Here is a 26,679-nt window from a genome sequence, read left to right as displayed (position 1 = left end):
GTTCCTTATTTCCTCTGTACTTCTGTGATTTTGTTGATGCAGTCTCAAACTCAATCACATCAGCATAGTGGGGTTGCTTGTTCTTCAACAGCAACCTCACCCTCACCATTGGGACCTCCAGCAACAGTGGGAGAACCCATTCAATCTGCAACAGAAGTAAGTGAGCTGAATCCCCTTTCTAAACCTAGTATTGGTACCAAACGTAGTTGGGTTTGGGAGCATTTTAAACAGTATGATGTAATAAAAAAAGAAAAAAAAAAAGATGAATCAGGGAAGATGATAGAGGTAGAAGTGATATATAAGAGAGCTAAATGCATATATTGTCCTAAGGGTATTCTAGGAGATTATGCATGTGATCCTATTCTAAATGGGACATCAGGAATGAGTACCCACATTAGAAAACTGTGCAAGTATTACCCACCAAACCAAAACAAAAACCAAAAGATTATTTGTGGTGATAAGGGTCAGGGTAACAAGATGGTTTCTAAGGGGTTTGTGCAGAGTGATGTGATGGAGGCTTGTGTTGAGATGATTGTACTAGATGAGATGCCATTTAGTGTGGTAGAGAAGAAGGGTTTTAGGAAGTTCTGTAGTAGGGCTTGCCCAATGTTTGAAATACCTAGCAGGAGAACTATAGTTAGGCAGTTTCTGAAAATGTATGATGAGCATAAGGAGAATTTGATGAAAGATTTGAGTGCACATAGGATCTGCCTAACTACTGACACTTGGACAAGTGTCCAAAACTGCAATTATATGGTGCTAACTGCCCATTTCATTGACAAGGATTGGAAGATGCACAAAAGAGTTTTAAACTTTTGTGTGATTCCTAATCACCAAGGGACCACTATAGGGAGGCTTATTGAGGCATGTTTGTTACAGTGGGGAATAGAGAAGGTGTTGACCATAACTGTTGATAATGCTTCTGCAAATAAAGTAGCTTTAGACTGGGTTAGGTCTAAAATGAATATGTGGGAGAAATCACAAGCCGTTTTGGGTGGGAAGTACTTGCATGTGAGATGTGTTGCTCACATAACCAATTTAATAGTGGGAAGTGGGTTGAAGAAGCTTAATAGGTCTGTTTTGGCCATTAGAAATTCTGTGAAGTATGTAAGGTCCTCTCCACAAAGATTAGAATATTTTAAATCTTCTGTGGAGAAGGAGAAACTGACCAGCAAGGGTCTTGTATGCATGGATGTCCCCACAAGGTGGAATTCAACATTTATAATGTTGGAGGCAGCCTTGAAGTTTAAGAAGGCTTTCACAAGAATGGCGGAGGATGAAGGCAGCACCTTTTTGGCTTACTTCAAGGAACCAGATGAAGAATTTGATGATGATGGCAATGTGGTTCAATGTAGTAGTAGGAGGCTTAGGATTGGGCCACCAAGTGAGGTTGATTGGAACAATGCTAGGGTGTTTGTAAAGTTTTTGAAAGTGTTTTATGATGTGACTTTAAGGGTTAGTGCATCTTTGCACCCCACTATCCACACAACTTTTCATGATGTTCTTGCTATTGAACATGCAATTGACAAGTTGTTTGTGACACCTGAGATGGCCACTGGTGATGAAACTGAACGAGTGTTGGCTGACATGGCAGCCAACATGAGAGGCAAATATAACAAGTATTTTGGCACATTGAATGATCTGAACCCACTGGTGCTGATTGCACTTGTGTTGGATCCAAGGTTTAAGCTTAGACATATAACTCATTTGTTTAGGAAGGAGAGGTTTGATGAGGAAGAGGTGCAGCTGAAAACCAAAGAGATGAAATGAGTGTTGATGAGCCTTTATGAAGAGTATGGTCCAAAAGTAGATGGTGGCATACACTTGAGAGGTAATGTGGATTCTAATTCACACAATACTAGTGCTGCAACTTATATGGTAGAAGATGAGGAGAGTAGGGATAATGGGAGGGATGATATTTTGGATGATTGGAGAAAGGTGGTGGAAGAGAGCAATGAGGCAGTGGTGGCACATGAAGTGGATACATACTTGATGGATCCTTTAGAATACACAACCCAAAGTTTTGACATTTTATTGTGGTGGAAGCTCAACGGTCCCAAGTACCCTGTGTTGGCAGCAATTGCAAGTGATGTTCTTGCAATTCAAGTATCAACAGTGGCATCAGAGAGTAGTTTTAGCACTGGGGGTAGAGTCATAAATTCATTTAGGAGTTCATTAACTCCTTCATCAGTGGAGGCCTTGATTTGTATGCAAAATTGGTTGAGTGGGGATGATATTTCCAGCTTGGAGGATGAACCTTGCATTGAAGAACTTGAATTTTATGAAGGTGTAGAATCAGGTAATGTTTTGTAAATATAATTACTTGCTTTGCTTTGTTGCTTGCTTTTAAAGTTTGCATTGAATTAATGAATTTTAATTATGTTGTATTCCATTTTGCGTAGAACATGCAAGTGAAGTCAAGGCAAAGGGAAAGGGAAAATAGCATGTTTGAGCTCACTGCTGGCCAAGACCTTGCAGCTGGCCATCACTGCTGGTCTGCTGTCCATGTTGCCTTATGTTGTGTTCTGTCAATTTATCAGTTTCTTCTGTTATGCAAATTTATATGGCCCTGTCTCAAGGTGATGTGTTATGCATATTAGTGCGAGTTATGTAGTGGTGAAAGAGGAAGAGAAAACAAAAGCTCTCTGTAGTTCCATTTACTACTTCCATTTACAACCAAACAGCTTATTGCCTTATGTTGCTTACTTTTATGTTCTAAAACAGAGATGCAGTGTGTTGCTGTGTGTTCATTATCATGCTTACATTTTCTTTATATGGTGGTTCCTGTTGTTTTCTTTATATGGTGGTTCCTGTTGTTTTCTTTGGCATTGATATATATATATTTCTTTTTTGTTGTTAAATATTGTTTTTTGACAAAAAAATAATAATTTTAAAATGTTGGTATATACCGAAACCATACCGAACCATACCGAATTTATAGAACACTGGTATGGTATGGTACGAGTTTTAAAAATGTCCATACCGTACCGATACCGTACCGAATAAAAATTTCGGTATGATATCGGTATGGGGCTCATACCGTACCATACCGTACCGTGCCCACCCCTAGTTTCATGCACCAACTTTTCTTGGTTTGATTCTCGATGCACTGATGTTGGGGTCGCCTTATCAAATGATCAATAATCAGGGACTAATACAAACTATTTGAACAATTTTTTTTTTTTTGTTATAAAAAGATAATAGGAGAGGATGATTAAACTCAAAATCATGAGCTTAGAATAAGTACTCTTTACCACCACTTGAGTTACAATAATGTAGAATAATAGTGGTCACAACAATATATCCTATGGTACTATAAGCCTATACGGAAATTTATATTCCATATGCTACACACTGCTCTGTTATTTTATTCTTTAGACTTGGACAATCCTTGCTTGGGCAAACAATATATGTTTATTATTAGTGATTTTCTTAATCAATTTATTGAAATAGTCAGGATAAGGTTGAGAAGGACAATTCAAAGAATCTTTCAGGGGATGGGAATCAATTCGATTTGAGATCCTTTCAAAGTTTCAACTGTTGGATGCCTAAAATGTTCACCTGCACACCTACATGAACACAAATTGAAAGCTGGTTCAAGAACAAGAATATGCCTCATGCAGAGCATATTTTGTCTTTCCGAATCATAATTTTGCTACTGTTTTTCAATGTTAAAAAAAAAAAAAAAATTAGAGCAAGCGTCGTACTCTTTTGATAAATATATGGGGGTGAAAAAAAAAATAAAACAAAGGTCAGGATGAAACTAAAAGATAAATTAAATTGTATCCCTACATTTTGAGAAAATTATTCATAGAATTAAGAACGAGTTGTATATATCTAATTTGTCTAACAGTAATGTTACACTTACCACATTTTTATACCATAATTTCATACCATCTTACATGGTATTTATATATTGGATACTAAAAATTAAAAAATAAAACCTAAAAAAGAAAAAAGAAATACCCTTCCAGTAAAAAGTAATAACACATCAGATGGGATACAAATGTGGGAAAAAAAATGTGGGACAACTAGTATTATTGTTTGTCTAAATCTCCCTACGTCTTAATTAGCTCTGTTTGTATTATTTTTTATTATGTCGTGGGGTTGATGTCATGTTTTAACGTAAGTAGTTTCATAGTAGTTGCAAAAGGCGTGAATGACCATCCAAATATCACCTGATGATCGATTTCTATGAACCATTCAACTTTCTAGATGAAACTAGTGTTCCTGGGCTGTTGGCCATAGCATAATTCATTACTTGTATGTTCATCACCTTTTTTTATCATTCTCTTTATTTTTCAATGTTTAATGTTTCTATATATGGAAAAAGTTTTACTTTTAACTCTCTTTATTTGACCAAGATTACTTTGAACCCTTTAGTTGGTTACTTACTGTACACCAACTATCTTTAACTTAAAGTGACACAAATATTCTTTTCAATTGCTGCATATTAAGACATTTGTTGCACCCGGCCTCCGTCGCTTTCTTAAACTATCTTTAGGGCTTAGCTTAGCTTAGCTTTGCTTTTTTTTTTTTTTTTTTCTTTCTTTTGGTGATATCTCCTGTTGCAAGATCCTCTCCTTTGTATCTAGTCAAGGTGCATCCTCTTTCTGTTGTGTTTTTTGCTGACCTTTGCTGCCTTAATGCAGTATTTTTGGACCCCAAAAAAATGTAGGAGATTTGTTGCACCCCTTATCCTTTATTAATAATTTTATTGTTAGGGTAAAATTCATAAACAAAAAATGGGTTTGGGAAAGTGTTAATTTTCAATTTTCATGGGGATGAATCTGGTATTAAGGGATTGTTTGTTTCAAACTTGGCCTATTTGCACGAGTTCCAATAATCAAATGGACAAGAAAATTTCTCGCGTGATAAAGGGGTCCCACTAAATAAAGGACATGACGATCACGCTATACATGTGACGATTCTCTTTCGGACTGTATTTAAACAAGGGTTTTAGTCCGACATGATCGACATTCAGATGAGTTTCATGTCGGAGGGAGGCTGAGATCTGCGTGGATCGTTTACTATACATGGTGAAATGAGCTTGAAGAGCATATCCACCGTACACGTGGCGAAGGACGAATTGCTTCCCTCCGAGACCATTTTATGACCTACAATTAATTTTATTTCCAATCCGATCTCCTAGTTCAAATGCTTATCACATCACTTGTTTTAGACTTTGGAGTGAACAGCATGCTAACCATGGTCACTCGTGACTTCATGATCCAGTGGTGAGTCAACAATCACCACCGCCGGCCGCCGGCCACCTTCAAAATACGGGACTAATTGAACCAAAAGGAGTTGATATGCACTATGCACTTCATTACAAAGGTCAAGCTGCCACGTGGCACAATGAATAAAATGACAAAACCAAAGCAAGCATTGGAACATCGACTTGGATTCCTTGGGGAAATCCCATTTCTTAAGAATGCGACAAGTACCAACAGTGCTTTTGGATGAAAAAAAATTTCTAGTCAATTTTAAAATATGAGATTTAAAGTTGTAAAATTTGTTCATATTTGACTAATTTATAAAGCATAGTACGCAATGTATAGATTTTTCTTTTTATGTATACATGTCAATCGATCTCGAAAATGAATGGTGATGGTGACAACAGCAATATCAAAGAAGATGGTGGAGGAGGGTTGGCAGTAATTAATTGCGGTATTGGTGGTGAAAGTGGCAGGAATGGTAGTGGCCGTGGTGGTGGTAGCTTTGATGGAAATTAGATCTTTAAAGCCCAAGTTTTATTCCACGAGAAATGTTATGTTAAGTTATGAACTCAAACAAGAAAATTAATTAGTATATGTGATGGTATAAAGGTTGAGTTTTGTCTAATTAATTCTACATTTATTTTCTCCATCCAGATTCCAGACACATTATAATTCAAGATTAGAGGAACAAATATCACGTAAGGCTGTTTTGTGTACGTAGTATAATAGTATTCCCGGAATCCAGGTTGTTAGGCTGGTTTTCGATCTATTTATTTGTGTACAATGTATTCAGGTAGGTAGGTTACTGAAAAACAGTACCAAAAACACGAATTGGTCCTCGAAATACAAAGCAGTAGAAATGAATTAAACTCCAAACTTCCAAAGGGTTATTAAAAAAGCACGTCTTTATTGCAAAAGGAGAGTAGCATAATAATACAGACGCGTCGTCAGGATATGACCAAAAGGGTCTCAGCCCCATGATTCCACCCAACCAAACCAGACACACACACTCACACACTCACAGACCCAAACAAAACAAGCTCAAACTTAAAGACAACCCACAATCACAATTCACAAACCAAACCAAGCAAAAACCATATGGGACCTACATCTCTATGTCAGTAGGCACCCAATCACAGGAGGACACCTCAGCACCCTTTTATTGGTAGTACTAATTAATTTATATTGCGAGGACCAGACCCGGAACGGACTTGCCGACCCGATTGGAGCAGCTGCTCTCCCAAACGGAGGGGCAGTGGAACGAGGTAATCTCAGACGTCGATGAGGATGACTTGGCAGGAGAGAACTTACTGGACGGCGAGGATGGAGCGGAGGAGGAAGTTGAGTTTGAGTTTCCGCCGAGGCGTGTGACGGTGAGGGCAGTGTTGAGGTACTCCCTGACCTGGGTGATTATCCCATCCGTGACGGTCCAGGCGTGGACCCAGGAGATGTCGCAGTGGCAGCCCTCGACGAGGACGACGGGGCCGAAGGAGGTGATGGACTGGGGTTCAAACCCGAACGAGGGGTCAGAGTCGGATGCAGAACCGGTGAGCAGGCGCATCAAGAACTGGTGGGTCGGCGGACCATGGAACCACCACTCGAGGTCCGGGGCTACAATCTGGTGCACCGTCGCCACGTCACGTGATTTCAGGGCCTCATATAGGGCGAGCACCACCCCTTCACTGCTGGAATCGCTACTGGCTTCCAGAGCTTCCTGAGAGTTAGCCAGTTCTAGCAGAAGCTCCGAGGCGGGTTTTCGGGTTTAGAGAGAGAGAGAGAGAGAGAGAGAGAGAGAGAGAGAGAGAAAGAGAGAAATGGAGTGTTGCGATATGTGGATTGAGTTTTATGGGGGGGGAGATGAGGGGGTGTTTTATAGACAGGAGTCTGGGATTCCCTACATCCGTTCTTCTTCTTGGTTAATCCGACTGACCAATCAAGTGCAAGGCCGTTAAAGAAATGAACAACCTGCGGTTATTGATGACGTGGGGTGTTTTTATTGGGTTGAGGGGAGGGAACAGGTGGCGTGCGATGGGCTGTGCTTTCGCGGTTTTTGGTACGCGAAGGATCGCGAGGAGTGAGGAGGGTCAGGGAGGAGGGGACACGTGAAGAGAGAGTCGAGCCAACTTTTTTTGACAAATGGACCCCACCCTCCTCCACCTAATTACGTTTTTCCTTAATTAGTTAAATACATAATGTTGGCTATAAAAGTCTGTTTGTTAATAACTTAATCTTAACTCTTTACGCTATTGGCTTCGTGGTCACTGCTCTCTACCAGCTATAAAATGAAAATTCTCATCTTTTGGTCTTGATCAATTTAATGCGGTATTTAATGATTTTTTGACGTCGTTAGAGGAAAAATGTAAATTCCAAATCTCCGAGTATTGGATTGAATAGCTACAAGTTTCCACGAAAAGAATGCTGAGGTGGGAGTAGGGATGGCAACGGGGCGGGTTCGGAGCGGGTTTGCCAATACCATACCCGCCCCGCCGGGTAATCGGGTCCCCATCGGGGGTATTCGGGGCCCCTATTATTTTCAAAAAAATAATTTTTTTATTAATAACATATCAAATTAATATAAATATATAATATAATAGATGAAATACACTAAAATTCATCATATTATATTACAATAACACTAAATTATAAAGAGAACACTATTAAATTTTAAAGATATGCAACAAAAATTAAGAAAATAAATTAAAATATAATTATGTAATATAATATTTTTATTAAACGGGTATACGGGGCGGGGCGGGGATGGGGATGGTATTACCATACCCGCTTAATCGGGGCGGGTCCCCACGGGGATTTTCTGGGGCGGGGAATTTTGCCATCCCTAGGTGGGAGCTTAAAAAACAAAGGAAAGCTAATTGAAAATGTCGTTTAACTAAACGGATCTGTATTAGAAGAGGCTAGACTATTATTCCAATTTTCTGAATCTCAACTAAAGTTGTAATGTTTTATTTATATTTTTGGATCACGATCTTTTAAATTCAATTGCATTCTTTTTTCTTAATTTGAAATGTAGCTATTGAGTTAAAAGTAAAGGCTTATTATTCTATTTGCTCCTTGCAAATAATTTGAATTCTCACTTCATCCTCTGATTTTTTTTTTTTTAAGTTATTCTCTGACGTTACATTCTGTGTCTCATTTAATCCGATTATGTCAAATTCGTCAATATCTCCAATTAAAAATACTTATGTGGCATCCACATGTGTAGAAAAATTAATTAAATATTATTTAAAACATTAATATCTTAAAAAATTCAAATTTTAATAAAAAATTACAAAAAAAAATAAAAAAAATCAAATACTCACCCCCACCCTCCCTTCCCGATATGCAACCCACCCACCCTCATCTTTCCTGATCGATAACCCACCCAGCCCCTCCTTTCCTGATCGACAACCCACCCAGCCCCACCCTCCCTTCTCGATCGGCAACCCACCCAGCCCCACCCTCCCTTCCCAATCGGTAACCCAGCCACGCCCACCCTCCTTTCCCAATCAGAAACCCACCCCCACCCCCACCCTCCCTTCCTGATCGGCAACCAACCTACCCCCATACTCCGTTTATTATTTTTTATTAAATTTGGAGTTTTATTTTAATTTTTTGAAATATTAAAATTTTAAAATAATATTTAATTTATTTTAAGCACACCTAGACACTATATTAACACTTTAATCGTAAATATTAATGAAATCGGATTAAGTGAGACACATAGTGTAACATCAAAGTAACTTGAGACCAAAAAAAAAAAGCCAGAGGGTAAAGCGAGAATTCAAATTATGTTCGGGAGGGCAAATAGAATAATAAGCCAAAAGTAAATTTACAAAAGTGGAGGTTCAAAACTGAAGCCGATCGGTTTCTACTTTACAGTAAAGTAGGGTGTAGGGGGCAAGTGGACCGAGGCAAGGAATAGCACAGTCTTCTTGAAAGTGAAGGTTTTAAAAGTGAAACCTCATGGGCCATGGGCATGGGCCCACAAAGTGGCGTAATTGCCAAATTGTACATCAATGTGAGGGAAGAAGCTATTCGCTCATTAGTTGCTCATAGTCATAGGAAAAGAAGGAAATTGCTTTCTTCAAAGTTCAAAGTCCAAAGTTCAAAATTCAAAGTTCAAACCAACTAAGTCTGATTAATGTTCTAAAAAATTAATGCAAGGTAACCAATCCTGGATGACTGGCCTTTATGGGCAACTAGAATTGAGCATGGGCTAAGCATTGGTCTTCTCTTGTGCTGTTGTGCATATGAACTTTGATTACCTTACCCCCACTTATAAGAAGCTGTTTGTGACTAGTGGACTGCACTTTTGGTTGCATATCATACCCATCAAAATTGGGTCCCTTCTGGGTAATGAAGACAAAATTGATTAGGAATTGTCCTCTATGCACTAAAGACTAGAGGTTAGAGAGTAGGAATAGTACAGTGCTAGACTGGATCTAGAACATGTTGATCTGTCATTGACTCATTAGGGTCACAAGAAGAGGGATCCTCTTTGTCATGTGATGCAAATCAGACAGCTAGAATGCCTCCTAGCTTACCAAACATAGAAGGGGTTCATGGCTGTCCCTACACTAAACATCACCTTTGAAAACAACAGCTTCAGAGTGAAAAAGTTGAAAGTTAAAGGTGATATTCATCATGCTTACAAAGGATCCACTGTTGCTATTACTTTGTAAGCCATAGTAACACTGATAAAGACTGCCACTAGTTGTTGCAATCAAAGTGGATTGGATGTTATTCTTGTCACTTTCTCTGGAATAGCATCGATTTTGGAGATTTTTATAGAACTGGATCCAAACTTAAGGTAGATACAGAACAAAAATCCAGTGCTAATTGGACTTAGTATGGAGCTAGCAAATGGGTTAGGTATTGGTTTTGGGGTTTCTAACTCCAAGCACATAAAGAACTACCTAACCTGCCAAATCATTTATGTCATATATTCTTAGGCTAATGATAGACCATGTACAAGTAAACAAACTGTACCAACTAAAACGGGGTGTATTGCTTTCTTTTATGGCACACATACTTAAACCTGATTAAAATATAAACATTTCAGGTAAGACATGGAGTCCTCATCTCCACTTTGGAAGTTGTTTGTCTTTCGGTACCGGCCTTCATGGCCACTTTCCAAAGCTAACATCACCAAAATATAAAAATCTAGAATAGAGTATTAGAGTAGATGATAGAAAAGCTTTTACCCGTCCATACAGCCAACTTGTGCAAACATGCCAGCAATAAAACCAACTACACAACACACCTTCCGCATTACAATGGGCACGCATTCTCTACTACTCTACATAACAGAAAGTCAGAAACTTGAGAATAAAATGTAGACACAGACAAGAAGTGAATGACTTGGTGGATAAAAGTTAAGCCCTTTTTATAAATCACTCAAGCTACAAAGAAACTATGGCTTTGTCATTTGTGAGTCACAAAGTGCTCAGCTCATTCTGGGGTAAAACATGACTTACTACACTACTTAGTACACCTACTGCCATTATTTATTATAGCTCAGAATGACCATCATATAGAATAGACCTTGCTGAGAAAAAAACTTATTATCAGTCCCTAACCTAACATAAACCAGAAATCCCAACAAATGAAGTAACTACCAAACAAAAGATTATCTACACCGGGGCGGTGGTCCCTGTCATCATGCGACATGGTACCTAATCCCCTCCGCTGCTCTATTCTCTCAAACAAACGTGTTCTGGTGCATGTCCCTACTCTCAACCTTGAATTAATGAAAGCATTTCCTTGTTTTGCTTTGCTGCCATATCAGAAATCCTCGACCAGAGGATCATATGCAAGCAAATGCCAAAGTCAATAAATCACTTCACAAATATGTACTCTGATTATTTATTTATCAGATTCTACAGAATCACATTAAAATAGGAGAATAAACAGAAATCTTGGGCAGACAGCTGGATACAGTAAGCTCACAGAAACTGACCTCTGTGAGTTGTGTGGTAAAAGTCTTTTTTTATATTTTTTAAAATTTATATATTATTTTGTATGCTTCTATTTGCACCCACAAAAATGTCCTGGCACACCTCTAGCTCCAAAGATTTTCCTTCCTTTCCCACTTCCCACAAAAATGTCACTCGTTTTAACTCCTAACTACCAGATTACTTCTTGTAGTTTACTTCAGTTATTATTCATATATTTCTGATTTCATTGCTAACCCAAGAAAACTATGTACAAGTTAACGAAATCTCTAAGCAGCCCAACTAACCATCTTTCAGAAACTCAACTGCACAAGAGTTTTAAGTCAGATATTTCCATTTCAGTGGAATGAAAACAATAGAAAGAGAAAGAAAACACAAATATATTACTCAGTAAAGAAAGATAGCTCAGTCAAACATAGGCAATGTAACAAGATTCTAAGTCAGATAAAATTAACAAAAAGAGAGAGATGCACAATTATATTCAGAACAGAAATATTGCTCAGTAAAAATAAGAAAGCAGATAATTTCTTTGTGCGTGAATCAAAGTACTATTAGACTATCAATTATCACATATTAACTCATGGTGTAAAAAATTTCAAAAGAAAGTACATGGATGCATCTGAGCACACAAAAGATACATGTAAGTTACACAAATAATTCTACAGAAATTCATAAACAAATCATAAGACTACAGAGTATATAGATCTTATCCTCATCCGTGGGGCTATGTGGCTTCTCTTTGTATCAATGACGGTGCAGGTGGGCTCATAGTTTCATCCTTACCTTTTACATAAGACTCTTCTTTCACACTAGAAAGTGGCCTATCTGGACTATAAAATCCCTTTGACATTCGGCTAGGACTTGGCAAACCAACTGTGCCATTCTTAGTTGGGCTTGAGTAGTTTCCCAGAGAACTTGGAGAACCAACTCTGCCAATCTTGGTTGGGCTCGAGTAGTTCCCTGAAGGAGAACTTGGACCAGATCTAAATGGAACCGCTCCATTTTCACGGGGCAAAGGTGAAATTGGTAGCTGGCTGCCACTATCTGTTTGTTTTTTATAGAACTTTTCTTCCAAAATGTCATAGGAATTCCCAGTCCTCACTTCCTGAGCAAGAGAACACCAACAACAGAAAAGCCACAATGCACAATCAGCCACTGCCGGTTCACCAAAACAGAAGTTATAAGAAGGCAAATTGAATCTCTTCCTCATTTGGATCCTCCAAAAGCCACCATAGAGCAAACCAAATACACATAGAACAATCCCAGTAACTGCAAGAGCCTCCCGAACAGTCTCATTGTCAATATTAACAGCAGCCAAGTTAAAAATCCAGAAAGGAGCCATGCAAAACAGAATAAATGTCATAATATGGACATACATGTTTCCAAATCCAAGCCTCTCCATATTCCACCCAAAAACACAAAAACTACAGAACAGTGAGGCATATGCTAGAGAAATATCATCCCAAAAATCAAGTATCCCTCCACTCCACTGTGGTCTATTCTCAACAATACGATGTTCATCCCTCGATGCAAAAGAATATCTTCTCTCTAATGATTTTAACCTTAACCTGTCTGGTCTTTCTTCAGCGCTACTCTGAACCTGTGCTTCCTCATCCACATCTGAATCATAATCCTTCCCCAGGGGACTGATAATGTTGTATATACCAGAAATTGCAGGTGCACCAATTGCAAGAGATACACATATTCCAACTCCTATGGCTGGTCGTTCAGATCTTTTGTAACCCAAGTTTAAACCACAAAGTGCATATTGAGCAAAGCAATTTACATGGAGCAGAACAACGACCACCATCATGTGGGCCCATTCATGCGGCTTATAGGTCCCATTTTTACAGTAAATCTTTCTAAGTGTAGTAATGTCTTCTGGTTTCCATCTACACAGAAGTACAAGGTGGTGGAACCGCTTTGGATGTTGGTACAAACATATAAGAGTAAAAAGCGCATTGAGAATTTGATTATTGACCTCGAACCAAGCATCCCTCTGGGACTTCTTTGGTAGTGCATGGTTCAACATTCCCGTCATGACAAGAAACAGAATGGCACCTGAAACAGCAACACAGGTGATCCACACAAAAAGAGCCATGTTAAATGGGTTTCTAATCCATTCTTTGCTCATTTTCAAGAGCAAAGCCCAATCAATTTTCCGGGAAAATACCCCATTGATTCGTTCTTTAAAACCATGACCACTTGAAGAAGCCACAGAGCGTGACCTCTCATCTCTGTCCTCAGCTAGCCGCTTGAATTTGGCAGATGCAGAACCAAATTTGAGGAACCTTATTCTATTGGGAAGAGCATCATGGAACCTTCTTTGAGGTTTTTCATTGCTCAACAATGTCTTCCGAGACACTGAAATGTTAAAGGGAATTTGAGACTTCACTTCTCCACCATTGGGTTCTTCCATTTCCTCTTTGTGCTTGCCATTATCAGTGGAAACCATTCTCAAATCCAGAACAAATCTTGTACACCAAGATCAGATTTGTGATATCAGAGTCACAATGCGTACCTTTTCTTCAATGTTTCCACTAGGGTTGCATTGCATATAATTTTGAGTGTAATCAACTGAAAAGTGTTCTTGGAAAGAAGAGAAGAAAGGAATCTACAAGGAAAATAAACATTGAAAACAGAAGACTTTAATCCCAGGAAGCAATCCAAATAACCAAAATCATCATTCATCAATCAAGACTGAAATTTCATATATAGAATTCGACCCAGTTGATAAAATTTAAAAAAAAAAAAAGAGCAAAACGTCGCATAAAGAACAAGAGCCTTGCACAGTAATCCTTACTAGCTAATTACTCATTACTAATCCAAAACCCAAATTTTACAAAGAAAAAAGTTTGGATCATTCATACTTTAATTTAAAGAACAATCCTTTCATCAATAGGTGATCACAGAAGCAATGGAGAAACACCCAGAAAGTTAAATTATAGATTTTGATTAAAAACTGAGAATATAATATACCCAGAAAAAAAATAAAATAAAACGGAGCAGTTAAACCCTTCAAAAGAACAAATCAAATAAAGGATTACAACCTTAGAGGCAAAAATAAAATGAAGGAATGACAGCATAAAAAAAGCTACGGTAGAGGAAAAGGCAAAGCTTAAGACATACCTAAAAACTGACGGAGAAACATGAGAGAGTCGAAGAAGCTTTCATTGAAGTTGCAGTTGCTAAACTATATTGCTAAAAGCGACAAAGTCTTCTATACAAGTTACAAAGGGGTCAAGAATGCGCGTAAGTGGGTGGCACACAGACTCCGTAACCCTGAAAAGAAGAAAGCACGAATGCGTCGTCGTTTTGCACGCTAAGCCAATGAACATGTGAAGAACAGCGTCGTTTCTCTGCCTTTGGACTGACGTCAAAACTGAGAGCTCAAAAAGCATAGAATGAGAGGCATTTGTTAATTAAAGATTAATGGTTGGCAATTTGGCATCACTATGGGGGTTTCGACTTTCGCGCTGGCTGAGATTCCATTCCATTCCATTTGGAAGAGTGTCACCTTGAATTGATCACATCTGATCTTGCCGCGTGGACCCATTGCTGTTTGGCGACTCCTCAATTCAATCACATAAATGCTCAACCATTTATTTTTCAATTACTAAATTATAATATGAATAAATATTATTAATATTATATTTTATAAATATAAGGATTTTTTTTTTGTAAGTCAAGCTCAATAAAAATCGTGATTATCCGACCCAGCAACAATAACACGCTACTGTAATGGCCCAGTCGCTATTGTAGCGGCTCACTTTTTAAAAAATTAAACGGAAGCGTTAACGGCAAAAAAAACACAAGTTTTCTCTCGAACTCCAACAAATGAATCCATCACTTTGTAAACGGGTCTAATCAAGTCAAGTGTCTGCATCTAAATTTCTGTTCAGAAATGAGAAATAACCAAAATGAAAACCAATCAAAGTCCGTGGTACAACTTTATTTGATTTTATTTTCCATATATGCCACACATCACCTCATCTAAAGCCAAAATTAACTTTGTGATTGGATTTGTGGCTTAAAGGAGTCATAAAGCAGAATGAGTTTTACTACACCAAGTCTTTGATCAAAAGCTTAGTCATGTGTCTTTTCTTTTCATTTCTTTTTAATAATTAATTGGTGTGGCACTGTAGCAGTAGCAATTAATAATTAATCAATTTTCTCCCAAATTCATAGCCCTACTTACATAATTACATATTGCAGTAACAATTATAGTCTCACTTATATATTGTTACTGACAAGTAGTAACAAATATAGCCTCATTTACATATTATTACTGACAAGTAGTAACAATCATAGCTTCACTTACATATTGTTAATGATTGTCAATAACAATCATAACCTCACTTATATATTGTTACTGACAAGTAGTAACAACCATAACCCCACCTACATATTATTACTGTTTGTCAATAACAATCATAGCTCCACTTAGATATTGTTACTGACAAACAGTAACTAATCATAGTTTTACTCACATATTGTTACTGCTTGTCGGTAACAATATATAAGTGAGATTGTTACTATATTTCTCAATCGAGTCCAGCTCTTCCAAATCGCGCTCAGCACCTCCAGATTGCGCCCACATTAACAATAATTGTAACTGTCTGATAATAACTATTGTCCCAAATAGTTACTACTCGACAGTAACAATCATAGCCATTTTCGTCCACAAATTATTTCCAACTGAAAACAAAGACAATTTTCAAAATACTTACTTAGAAAATACACTTCCACACAAAAAAAAAAAATTACAAAAAATTCCTTTATTTTAAAAGCAACCAAACAGATAGGCATAGAATGTTTCTGGCTGCATTGCATTTCATCATTTCATTTGCATTTTGGGATTGACTGTAGAAAGGTAAAGCTATTAATTTAATAGCAACAGTACCAGAGGCTCCATTGCATTTCATTTGCATTATGTGATCGCTTGCAGTTTTCATAAACATTACTAACCATGAAAACTAGCAACTGTAGGAAGGTAAAGCCATTAAATAAAATATATATAATGATTAACTTGAACCATATCAATATCCAACTCAATCAAAAACATATATAACCCACAACAGTAATCACACCCACAACAGTTTCCCAAATCAAACACCCACAACATTAAAAAAAACATCATAAACGTATTGCGTTATACATGCAATCTCCCAACACCCACAACATTAATCACACCCAAATCAAACACCTAAGAAATTGATTACTGTTGTGACTGTGTTGTGACTGTATAACGCAAGATATATCATTTCATCATAAATCAAACACCCATAACAGTAATCACACCCAAATCAAAGACCTCCAAGAAAATTAAAATATTAAATGACAGATATACAAATTAATAGCCATTCAACCAACCAGAAATCATAATCTTAAAGAAGAGGGATAGACAATGAGTTACCAACTTTAACCAAACTCGAAGGTAGTGCAAGTTGTTTCGGTATTGCCGATCGGACTCAAAACCTCGACGGTGGCAACGAAGCCACTGAATCTGGTTGCTCCGAGATCGGCGTCACAACGCCGTTCGAGCACCATCGCTCAACCTCCAAGCCCACGTGGGACGACATAGATCAAGGAGGAGGGGTGGCTGGGCGTGAGTGAGGAAAGAGAAATGAGAGAGGGAGACGGAGAAGGGATGAAAAATTAAAAGTGGGCTGGAAGAAAATAAGGTGGACGGCTGGGAAATCCAATTAAATGGGTAGGTCTAAGAGGGAATAAGAGTCCAAAACTGGACTTTATAATCATTTACTTTAAATATAAAATATGTTGATATCTCAAATTTTTACTTATATTTATGTTAAGATAAATAGTATAATGTGATTAATTATAATTATCAGACATTTATATTATCCTTAATAATTATAGAAAATTAGGATTAAATATTAAATTTCAATAATTTTTTGGTATAACATAAAAACTATATAATATTTCAATTGAACTACCAAATTTAAATGTAGTTTTTTAGATTAGGTCACAAATATATTGGCTCCTTTGATTTGAGTTTTTTTCATATGATATTTTTATACTTTGACCCACATATGATGAATGTTAGTTAAAATTTATAAGGTTTCGACAAAATTGCCCTTAAGACTTTTATATTATCTTGAAAATTTGCTAATGTAGTCTCAACTTCACATTTAGTTATGATTGTATGACACTCACAACTTTAAATTTAGTTGTAACTGAACGACAGTAACATCTAAGTTGTGACTTAATTAAATTTTTTTAGAAAAATTATATTACAATATAGTATAAATAGAAGTCAAAACAATACTTTTACTCAAAATAATATATAGTATAGGGGTGTGAACTATCTCTTTTAATTTACCAAAATAGTCACAGTTAAGTTATGACTGAATTTTTATTTATCTTAATACAATATTTTATAAATTAATATAATATTTATGATATAATATTTTTTTTATTTTTTTATTATAGTAGCATATAATGTAATATTTATAAATTCTAATCTCTTTTATTTTATTATTTTATTTGATTTTTCAACTAATACTAATTTAAAACGCTTTTTAATTTTTATACCTAAATTAAAAAACAATTATTAAAATTTAATAATTAAAATCAATGGACAGAAATGTGATAGATGTGCTATAATTAAGTTGGCGATCACTAGACAAAATTATACTTGACTAATTGACACGAGACAAAATTAACCATTTGTCCAAAACTCCACAAATTTCGGAAGCAACTCATAATTCATATCATTATACGATCATCCCACCAAAGCTCATATAAATAAAAAATTCGTGCATATCCACTCTCAAACCAACTACAATTAAGTAACCAGTACAGATTCTCAATGTAGTACAACTTAATGACAAACCAATTGTAATAAAACTCAATCTTCAATAACAAATAGAGACAGCCACACAACATTTTGTAATTTTCAAATTTAGGTAAGATCATCTTCCTCAAGTTCCTTGGCTTTCAGCTTTTCCTTCACTCTCAACAGCAAGGTTGTCTTCCACGAATCCTACAAGGAAATTCATGCAAAACAATTCACGTAAATGCAAATAATGGAATAGGTTAATGGAAGCAAGCATAATATCAAATTTGAACAGAAATGTACCAGTGGGGTCATGCTGTCAAATTCCTTGACTACGTCAGTGAACTTGGCGACGTCTTCCTCATCAATTGAAGCTGCAATATCCTGTCACAAAACACAAGCTTCCTGATAAACATTTATTTGCGACGATGACTATTAAAATTACTACTGGGTTATGGAAACCAGAAAATAATGCTTAAAAAGTCTTCCAGTCAGAAACACTACAGATACACAACATATAAAAAAAAAAAGTGCAAATGCCCTTAGTTAAGTGCCCTCTTCAATTTTTTGAGTCAATTAAACCGGAAACAACTAAACATCAGTGAATTACCACTTTCAAACAAAATCATCTAAAGTGAAAATTCTTGGAATATTATAGTAACTCACCGCTAAGAATTTATACTCCCTTGTTCCTGAAAAGGTTGGATCTAATTCCTGCACAAGTGCAATATCTATGTAAGTTTACCAATTGATAAGGCACAATATGAAAATTCTAAACAAGAGCCAAACTTAGACCTGATATCGCTCTAATGCATTGGTGATTGCAACAGGATCTACTTTGCAGAGTTGGCATATTCCAGCATTAAGAAGATGTCCTTTCACTCCATACTTCAGCAAGTTGTTGTTGAGTGAATGCCGTGCAATTTCTTCATAAATTTCAATAGACTTGGAGTATCTGCAGAAATGCAATTTCTTCATAAATTTCAATAGACTTGGGGTAACTGCAGAAATATAATCAGTTATTTAACTTATTTACATTCGCATCAATGAGAAGCTATAATATGCTTCCTAGAAAAACCAAAAAAGGTTTCAAGCTTTCTCTTATTATCTTCTCCATTTGGAATATGTTACAGCTTTGTATCGGTATATTATGACAGAATAAATATGAATGATTATGTATTTCAACAAGAACCATTGTTCACAGACTTCCATAGGTTCTAATCAAATAAAAAAACCAAGTAATGATGGAAAAGAGACAATAAAACACAAAATGTTTGCGCTAACAAATGATTGGACCACCATTTTAACCTGAATTTGATTGACAACAACCAGAACAAGAGTTGAATACATGGCGAAAGAAATGCAGAGATTTGGACACACGTGAAATAAATGTACCCCAAATTTTGCACATAATAATGATGTGTTTGAATCTTAGACATGCTCATGAAATTGCATTTGTCGTGTCATAAAATTAAAGTGTCAGATGAAAATAACAATGTTTCAAAGTTTTGACCCTTTAAACATAAATTCCAGTTGCAGATCATAAATTATAGCACAACTAGCAGTCAGAAGACGAGACATTCTTAGGATCAGATAAAATTCATCACTCAATGAAAAGCACAGGCTTCTCCAACCAAACAAACTACTGAAAAAAATGTAGGATTTCATTTAAAAAAAAAAAAAACAATAATGTTTGACTATCAAAATATTAGCAAAATGTACAGACTTACTGTTCAATCTGAGCAGAAAACTGAGCAACTTTCTGCTTGCACTGGTTGGCAGAAGTTGTTACTTCTTCGTTTTGGAAGAAATCAGCTGCCCTTTCAAAGAAGTCAATAGCCTTCTCAATGTTTTGTTCAGATTCATATAGTTCGGCAATTTCCTGCATGGGAAAGTATGTACCCCCATGTTACTGAATGACTTACGGTTTCCATTACATCATATACTGTGGATGCATTACACAGAAATATTAAGGCCAAGAGTACAAGATGAATGCTTAGATTCATTTTCATCATCATCCTTCCCTTTGGTCCAATGCACCTGGTGTCAGCCATATGAATTCTCATCTCCCATTCTTTTCTATTTCACACTATATATCCTATTAAATCTAATACTTTAGATCCTTTCGTATCAATTCTTCCCATGCTAGTCTTCGGATCTTTTATATTATATTTTAACTGATCTTCTTTTGGTTATGGGTGAATTTAGTAGTCTACATTGTAGATGTCTATACTATCTAAGACTACTTTCTCTTATCCTACCGTTAGTAGGTGTCCCAATCTTTCTGTAATACATTGATTTAAAAATTTTGTCTCTTCTAATTACTCTTCTCATCCATTTAGATATTCCCAACTCTGAACTATCAGATACAAGTTTCTCATAAGTCGTATCTTCATATCATTGCAAACAATGGTAGAATGGAAAAGGGAACTGCACATTGAGGACTTAAAAATCGGGACACCAAAATATAGCAAACATTTAAAATATAGCTCCAAAAAATGATACCTTATAATATCTTGCAGCCATATTAAGCCTTCCAATCTCACAAAGCAAATATACAGCCTGCTCTAAGCAAGAAATGGCCTCTGCAAAAGACACGAATTTAGGGTACAATTATAAATGAAAATGGTTAAGACTATAAACAACGTGACCAAACTAAATAATTTTCATACCATAAAAGCAGCATTATCATCATATTACAACAACATATAAACAAAAAGGCATGCCCTTACACTAACCAACTGTTCTGTCCAAGCCATTTAGTTTGACTTAATCTGTTTCAAAGTCCATGAACCAGCTAACAAGGCTGAAGTTCTTTTTTTTTTTTTTTTTGTATCAAGGGAATTTCTAACAAAAAAGAATGATTACAGACTGAAGATTTATGCATGAGCCACATCTCTCTTTGCAAAACTGAAAGGTTGGCTCATATGCTTGATATCTCAGATGATTATTTCCCCTCCCAGGACATTATGAGCAGTGAGGCAACTCATAAATGTAAAGATGCAACACAACACAACACATTCCATACCATTTACAGATGTTTTCTTGTAGCAGTGTGCAGCATCAACATAAGCTGTAGCGGCTTCATGTTTGCTATCACTCTATAATGGAAAAGCATTATTATCATGTTTTGTTAAAAACACTAAAAATAAAAGGAATTGCTCAGTCCCAAACATCAAAAGTACTAGCCTTCAAATGACAATTTGCCAACTTGACATATGTTGCTCCAGCTTTATCCCCTGAAACACCATATTGTAAAGATTATAATTTAGAAAGCAATAGAATTGGCCATTGAGAAAATCTAGTTACAAGCAACACACTGATACGCTAATTCAAATAACCACCACAGGACCAAAATGGTATGAGATTTTTTCAGAGGGAGAGAGGCATTACTTCAAAATTATTGATATCATCACCAAATACATGTGAACAATAGGGTTCGCCATGGCAGTCAAATTGGCAGATATCATTTCCCGATTTCATTCTTTTATAAAATATGCAGAAAGAAACAGATTTTTGAATTTTATTGCAGTTTTCAATCTCTAAAACAACTTTCAAGCATCATTTCCAAAATCAAAACCATCTCGGTTAACACCTACGAGCCTATTCATCTGAGTGCCAAGCCATTCAATTAAAGATCATCGGTATCATTTCAATTCAAGACCCCTAGTTCAAAACCAAATTCAAGCCCGTTCTATAAAAATTCAAAACTCGCACAGCATTTTTTTATCAGATCCTAAATATGAAACACTAACTAATTAATTGATTATCAAAAAAATTGCCACAAAAAAATTGTAGATTTCCAAAAAAGAAAAAGAAAAAAAGAAATCCACTTTCATCAAATCACAAACATATATAAGATCAAAATCAAAGATTGAGTCAATTCAATCGCCTAAAGGCATGCATCAAAATCCCCAATAAAAGATCCCCAACCGTTTATTTCCTTCTAATTTTCCTTGAAATGAAACTTTATAAGAAATCAAACAGACCGGTGAAGAAAATGACCAAGAAAACAAACGATCGCAAGAAAATCAAAGAAGTAGAACGGGGAAAACTCACAGGATTTGGCGAGTTTGTAAGAATTGGCCGATTTATCGAAGAGTTCGGCGGCGTCTTCATGCTTGGAACCGAAAAATCCCCAACTGCTCAGTTTCTTCTCTGCTTTCTTTTCGAATTCCTCTGCCTTTGCCAACTGATCACCCATTGTTGCTAATTTCTATTTTTCTTTTTCTTTTTCTTTTTCTTTTTTTGGTTTTTAATCTCTGAGCTTCTAAGCTGCAGAAATGAAGGCCATAAAAGTAAAAGAGAAAACAGAGGTCGCGACAGGAATTAATATTGTCAAGGAAAGTTCTCGAAGGTTCAAGGAAGGCGAGGCTTGACACGGTTTGTGACTTGTTCAGGATTTACATTCATGGGTCAGGCTGGCCTGGTTGGTATTCATGGGTTTTTGGACTGGGTAGTCGGCCCAAATTTTGACTAAATGAAAGGCCCAGATTAAATAGTTTTCTTGTTTGGATTCATCAAGGCCCATTGTGGGTTAAAGCGAATTATGTCCAAGTCATCAAGTCTCCAAGTAGGGATAGACAAATCCACCAAGCCAAATTATTTGGGTGCTTTGGTTCGGGTTTTATAGACAAAAATTTATTAGTTCATAAGTTGAAGTGTCGAACTCAGCCACTATTTAAAGTACTCATTGCATAAATCAAACCAAATCGAATGACATTCTTTTAATATTATCATAATCATTGCATACCTATTTCTTCCTATTCCTCTCATTTAATCTCTCATTCTAATCACATTCTCCATTTACTCTATACTTCCATCTCCTTTCTTTGCTCGCAACTTTTCCCTATTTTTTTAATTTACTCTAATTTTCTCATTATATTTCTTTGTCCTCTCTCTTAGAGGCTCAGGGACCGTTTGTTTTACCTTCTTAATAGGGATTGGCTTAGTTAAGACCTTAAGCTCATGTTTGGTGAGCTTGGGATTAAAAAAAGTAGGGCTTAGTAAATCTCCTTTAACTTAAATGAACCTTCTTAGATGGGCTTAGTGAAACCCATGAAAAAGTAGAGGTTTAGCTAAGAACCTCTTGACTTGCCTCACCATCGTCACATGGAGCCTCACCATCATCATCGGACCTCTTCCTTATGACGCCCTCCACTATCGACCACTAGTCACCTCCGCAACTCCAGCTCTCTGGCGGCTTGCCAAGCCACCCGCGCGCAGCCCAGCTCATCTCAGCCACTTGCTCGTAGCCCAGCTCTCCGGCGGCTTGCCCAACCACCCGCGCGCAGCCCAGCCCATCTCAGCCACTCGCTCGTAGCCCAGCTATCCGGCGGCTTGCCCAACCACCCGCGCGCAGCCCAGCCCATCTCAGCCACTCGCTCGTAGCCCAGCTCTCCGGCGGCTTGCCCAGCCACCCGCGCGCAGCCCAGCCCATCTCAGCCACTCGCTCGTAGCCCAGCTCTCTGGCGGCTTGCCCAGCCACTCGCGCGCAGCCCAGCCCATCTCAGCCACTCGCTCGTAGCCCAGCTCTCTGGCGGCTTGCCCAGCCACTCGCGCGCAGCCCAGCCCATCTCAGCCACTCGCTCGTAGCCCAGCTCTCTGGCGGCTTGCCCAGCCACTCGCGCGCAGCCCAGCCCATCTCAGCCACTCGCTCGTAGCCCAGCTCTCTGGCTGCTTGCCCAGCCACTCGCGCGCAGCCCAGCCCATCTCAGCCACTTGCTCGGAGCCCAGCTCATGCCAGTCCCTATAGATAATCCATGCCAAGACAGTCCTGTGAAACAAGCGAGGCCTTAGAGGCTTAGAAACCAACCACACCAAATGGATGATAAATTAATTGATTTAATCCGGTTCGATGTAGTATACAGTTTGATCGATTTTATTTTGAAAAAATTTCAAACCACTTATAGATTGGTGTGGTTTGTGATTTTGAAAAAAAATCGAACCAATTCAGACCGTGCCACCTAGATATTTTACTGAAATTTGCATTAATTCCCGAGTTTTTGTATTTTTGGATTAAAATAATGAGTAGAGTAGAAGAGCAACAAACTATTTGTTGGAACCCCGTAGCCATTATCAGAAACTGTGCTAAAGATGAAGCAGCAAAAGGAGTCTGGAGTGGTTACTCATCCACTGCTTCAGGACTTCAAATCCTTGGAAGGTCAAAATTCATCATCGTCGTCATCATCGGAAGGTGCCTCATTCTGTGGGGCGGTGTTCAACATCTCAACCACCATGGTTGGAGCTGGAATCATGTCAATCCCAGCAACCATGAAGGTGCTGGGCATAATTCCTGGGCTCGCCGTCATTTTAATGGTGGGGTTCTTGACAGAGGTCACGGTGGAGTTCCTGTTGAGGTACACAAACTCCGGCAAGTCTTCCACCTACGCCGGCATGGTGGCTGAGTCCTTTGGGCCCTGGGGCTCGGTTGCAGTGCAGATTTGTGTCATCATAACCAACCTTGGTTGCCTCATCATTTATTTCATTATCATTGGTATGTAATCTAAGCTCAAATCCATTAATTCATTGTTCATAAGATTGAATTGTGTTGGAATTTATGGTCACAATTTGACGTTTGCATTCATTCTTAGATATTCATTTTTCTTTTTTTTTTTGGGCATGAGTTTTGGAATAGTGACTAATGGTTGTGTTATCTACTAGCCTAGAATGTGCCCAATAAAACAAGGAAGACCCAGTACTGGGCCATGCTAATATAATGGCTGTTTGGTGTCTGATAGGGATATGCAATTACCCATCACTTCTTTCAAGACGACAAAGAAGAGCAATTAAAAAAGCAAAGGCTAAATGGCTACTAAAAGATATATTATATTATTATAATTTCGTTGGGCAGATAATGTTATTTGTACCATACTACCATCTCAATTCACTACTTGATTCCATTGTGAAGATTCACCTAAGAGAAAATTATTTTGTTATGTAGTTTATTGCAATTAATGTCTGTGATAATGTGGCATATATACTTACCAAATAAACTAATCAAAGAAAGTTTCTAACTTTTCTATAGGTGATGTGCTATGTGGGAGTCAGTCAGGAGGAACCTTGCACTTGGGCATTTTACAAGAATGGTTTGGCATCCACTGGTGGAATTCTCGTGCTTATGCCCTTCTCTTCCTTGCGCTCTTTGTGATGCTTCCATTAGTCTTATTACGTCGAGTAGGTCAGTAAAGCTAATGCTAAATATATACCAAACAAATATGTTAAATTGGGTTAACTATGTATTAGGATTTACTAACAGAGTGAGTGCTTGTTGCTTAATTACAGATTCACTAAGGCACACATCAGCAATAGCCATTCTGCTGGCATTGGTTTTTGTTGCCATATGCTCTGCAATGGCAATTTGCGCATTGTGGAAAGGGAGGACTCCAAAGCTGAGACTATTCCCAGACTTTGCAAATCAAGTCTCAGTATTTGATCTTTTCACCACTGTCCCAGTCCTTGTCACAGGTTTTGGATTCCATGTCAATGGTGAGGGCACATCAATTTTGGTCTTATGGTCTATGAAATAATTCTATAGATACAACTACATTTCTGATAGATGGCAAATATGTGAATGAATATATGTATGCAGTTCATCCAATTAGAGCAGAGCTTGGTAAACCTTCTGATATGAGATCAGCTGCTCGGATTTCTCTGCTGATCTGCATTGCCATTTACTTCTCTATCGGATTCTTTGGCTACCTGTTGTTTGGTGATTCCATAATGGATGACATGCTGGTAAACTTTGATCAAAGTTCTGATTCCCCATTTGGGCAAATAGTCAATGACATTGTGAGATTAAGCTATGCAGTTCACCTCCTGCTTGTGTTTCCTGTTATGAACTTTTCCTTGAGGGCCAACATAGATGAGCTGTTCTTCCCAAATAAGCTTGTTTTGGCCCAAGACAACTCAAGATTTATAGCCCTCACTTGTGTCTTGCTCTCCTTTACTTACATAGTGGCAATAGCTCTCCCAAGCATCTGGTATTTCTTTCAGTTCATGGGATCCACCACCGTAGTTTTCCTCTCATTTATATTCCCAGCTGCACTCATTCTTAGGTACCAAGTTCTAATCCCTTTTGCTTCTCTACCTTGCAAGCATGTTTAACACATTTTTGTCGTTATTTCTAGTCAAACTTGATTCTTGCTTCAAATTTCTATACAGGGATGGACATGGCATATCAACAACAAGGGACAAAGTAATCTCAATATTGGTGATTATTTTGGCTGTGGGGACAAGCTCAATTGCAATATGCACCAATTTAGCAAACTTATAAACTGCTTCCGTACCCTTGTAGCCTAGAGGCTGAACTTGGCAGATTGGGCATAGATTTTTGAAAGCCATACAATCTGCTTCAGAGTTGTAATGATTATGCACCTACCTGTTCCACGAGTATTGAATTCATCAAATTTGTCTTGCTGTAATTATCCTTGGTAATAAATTTGCAACCACTTCGATATATCAATGTGCAAAGAATGTGTAAAAAACTCAAAACAAGCAAATTGCCCTTTGAATGTCATATTTGGCCAACTCACTTCATGGACCCTTCAGGATTTTCTTGGAACGTCACCAATATATACCAGCACTGATGTGGATCTTACTTGTGCATATAACATTATCTTCTTTCCCACCATGTCGATCATCAACTCTATCCTATAAACAAACTTATCTTTGCTCTTACCACGTTAGCTGGCTATCTATATTCTCCTCT

General features: G+C 37.5%; 4 protein-coding genes across 5 annotated transcripts; 1 reads left to right on the top strand and 3 right to left on the bottom strand.

Moving 5' to 3' along the window:
- Nucleotides 1–6,106: 6,106 nt before the first annotated feature.
- Nucleotides 6,107–7,032, bottom strand: SAG20 (senescence associated gene 20). Its single transcript, XM_086236907.1, has one exon. The coding sequence runs from the start codon at nt 6,778–6,780 to the stop codon at nt 6,400–6,402; it is 381 nt and encodes a 126-aa protein (XP_086093033.1). The 5' UTR covers nt 6,781–7,032; the 3' UTR covers nt 6,107–6,399.
- A 4,674-nt stretch (nt 7,033–11,706) lies between these two features.
- Nucleotides 11,707–14,625, bottom strand: LOC147289773 (uncharacterized). Its single transcript, XM_086238466.1, has 2 exons — nt 14,300–14,625; nt 11,707–13,784 (listed from the first exon to the last, which is right to left on the bottom strand). Exon 2 carries the CDS (start codon nt 13,623–13,625, stop codon nt 11,895–11,897), a length of 1,731 nt encoding a protein of 576 aa, XP_086094592.1. The 5' UTR covers nt 13,626–13,784; nt 14,300–14,625; the 3' UTR covers nt 11,707–11,894.
- Nucleotides 14,626–17,879: 3,254 nt separating this feature from the next.
- Nucleotides 17,880–22,292, bottom strand: ALPHA-SNAP2 (alpha-soluble NSF attachment protein 2). The gene is made up of 9 exons (XM_086237239.1): nt 22,029–22,292; nt 21,159–21,208; nt 20,998–21,070; nt 20,475–20,554; nt 19,700–19,851; nt 18,765–18,924; nt 18,636–18,683; nt 18,273–18,353; nt 17,880–18,176 (listed from the first exon to the last, which is right to left on the bottom strand). Exons 1-9 carry the CDS (start codon nt 22,171–22,173, stop codon nt 18,096–18,098), a joined length of 870 nt encoding a protein of 289 aa, XP_086093365.1. The 5' UTR covers nt 22,174–22,292; the 3' UTR covers nt 17,880–18,095.
- Nucleotides 22,293–23,861: 1,569 nt separating this feature from the next.
- On the top strand, nt 23,862–26,411 carry LOC147289771 (amino acid transporter AVT6C-like). Of its 2 annotated transcripts, none has more exons than XM_086237167.1 (5): nt 23,862–24,465; nt 24,997–25,149; nt 25,254–25,457; nt 25,528–26,026; nt 26,133–26,411. In XM_086237167.1, the coding sequence occupies exons 1-5, from the start codon at nt 24,066–24,068 to the stop codon at nt 26,242–26,244; spliced, it is 1,368 nt and encodes a 455-aa protein (XP_086093293.1). In that variant the 5' UTR covers nt 23,862–24,065; the 3' UTR covers nt 26,245–26,411. The 2 variants fall into 2 exon arrangements, with proteins under 2 accessions (XP_086093293.1, XP_086093294.1); XM_086237168.1 differs by having other exon boundaries at nt 23,863–24,465; nt 25,561–26,026.
- Nucleotides 26,412–26,679: the final 268 nt, after the last annotated feature.

This window comes from Dryas octopetala, chromosome 3 (assembly GCF_963921425.1).
Source record: "Dryas octopetala chromosome 3, drDryOcto1.1, whole genome shotgun sequence".
Classification (NCBI taxonomy): domain Eukaryota; kingdom Viridiplantae; phylum Streptophyta; class Magnoliopsida; order Rosales; family Rosaceae; genus Dryas; species Dryas octopetala.
This window is presented reverse-complemented; position numbering and strand designations above follow the sequence as displayed.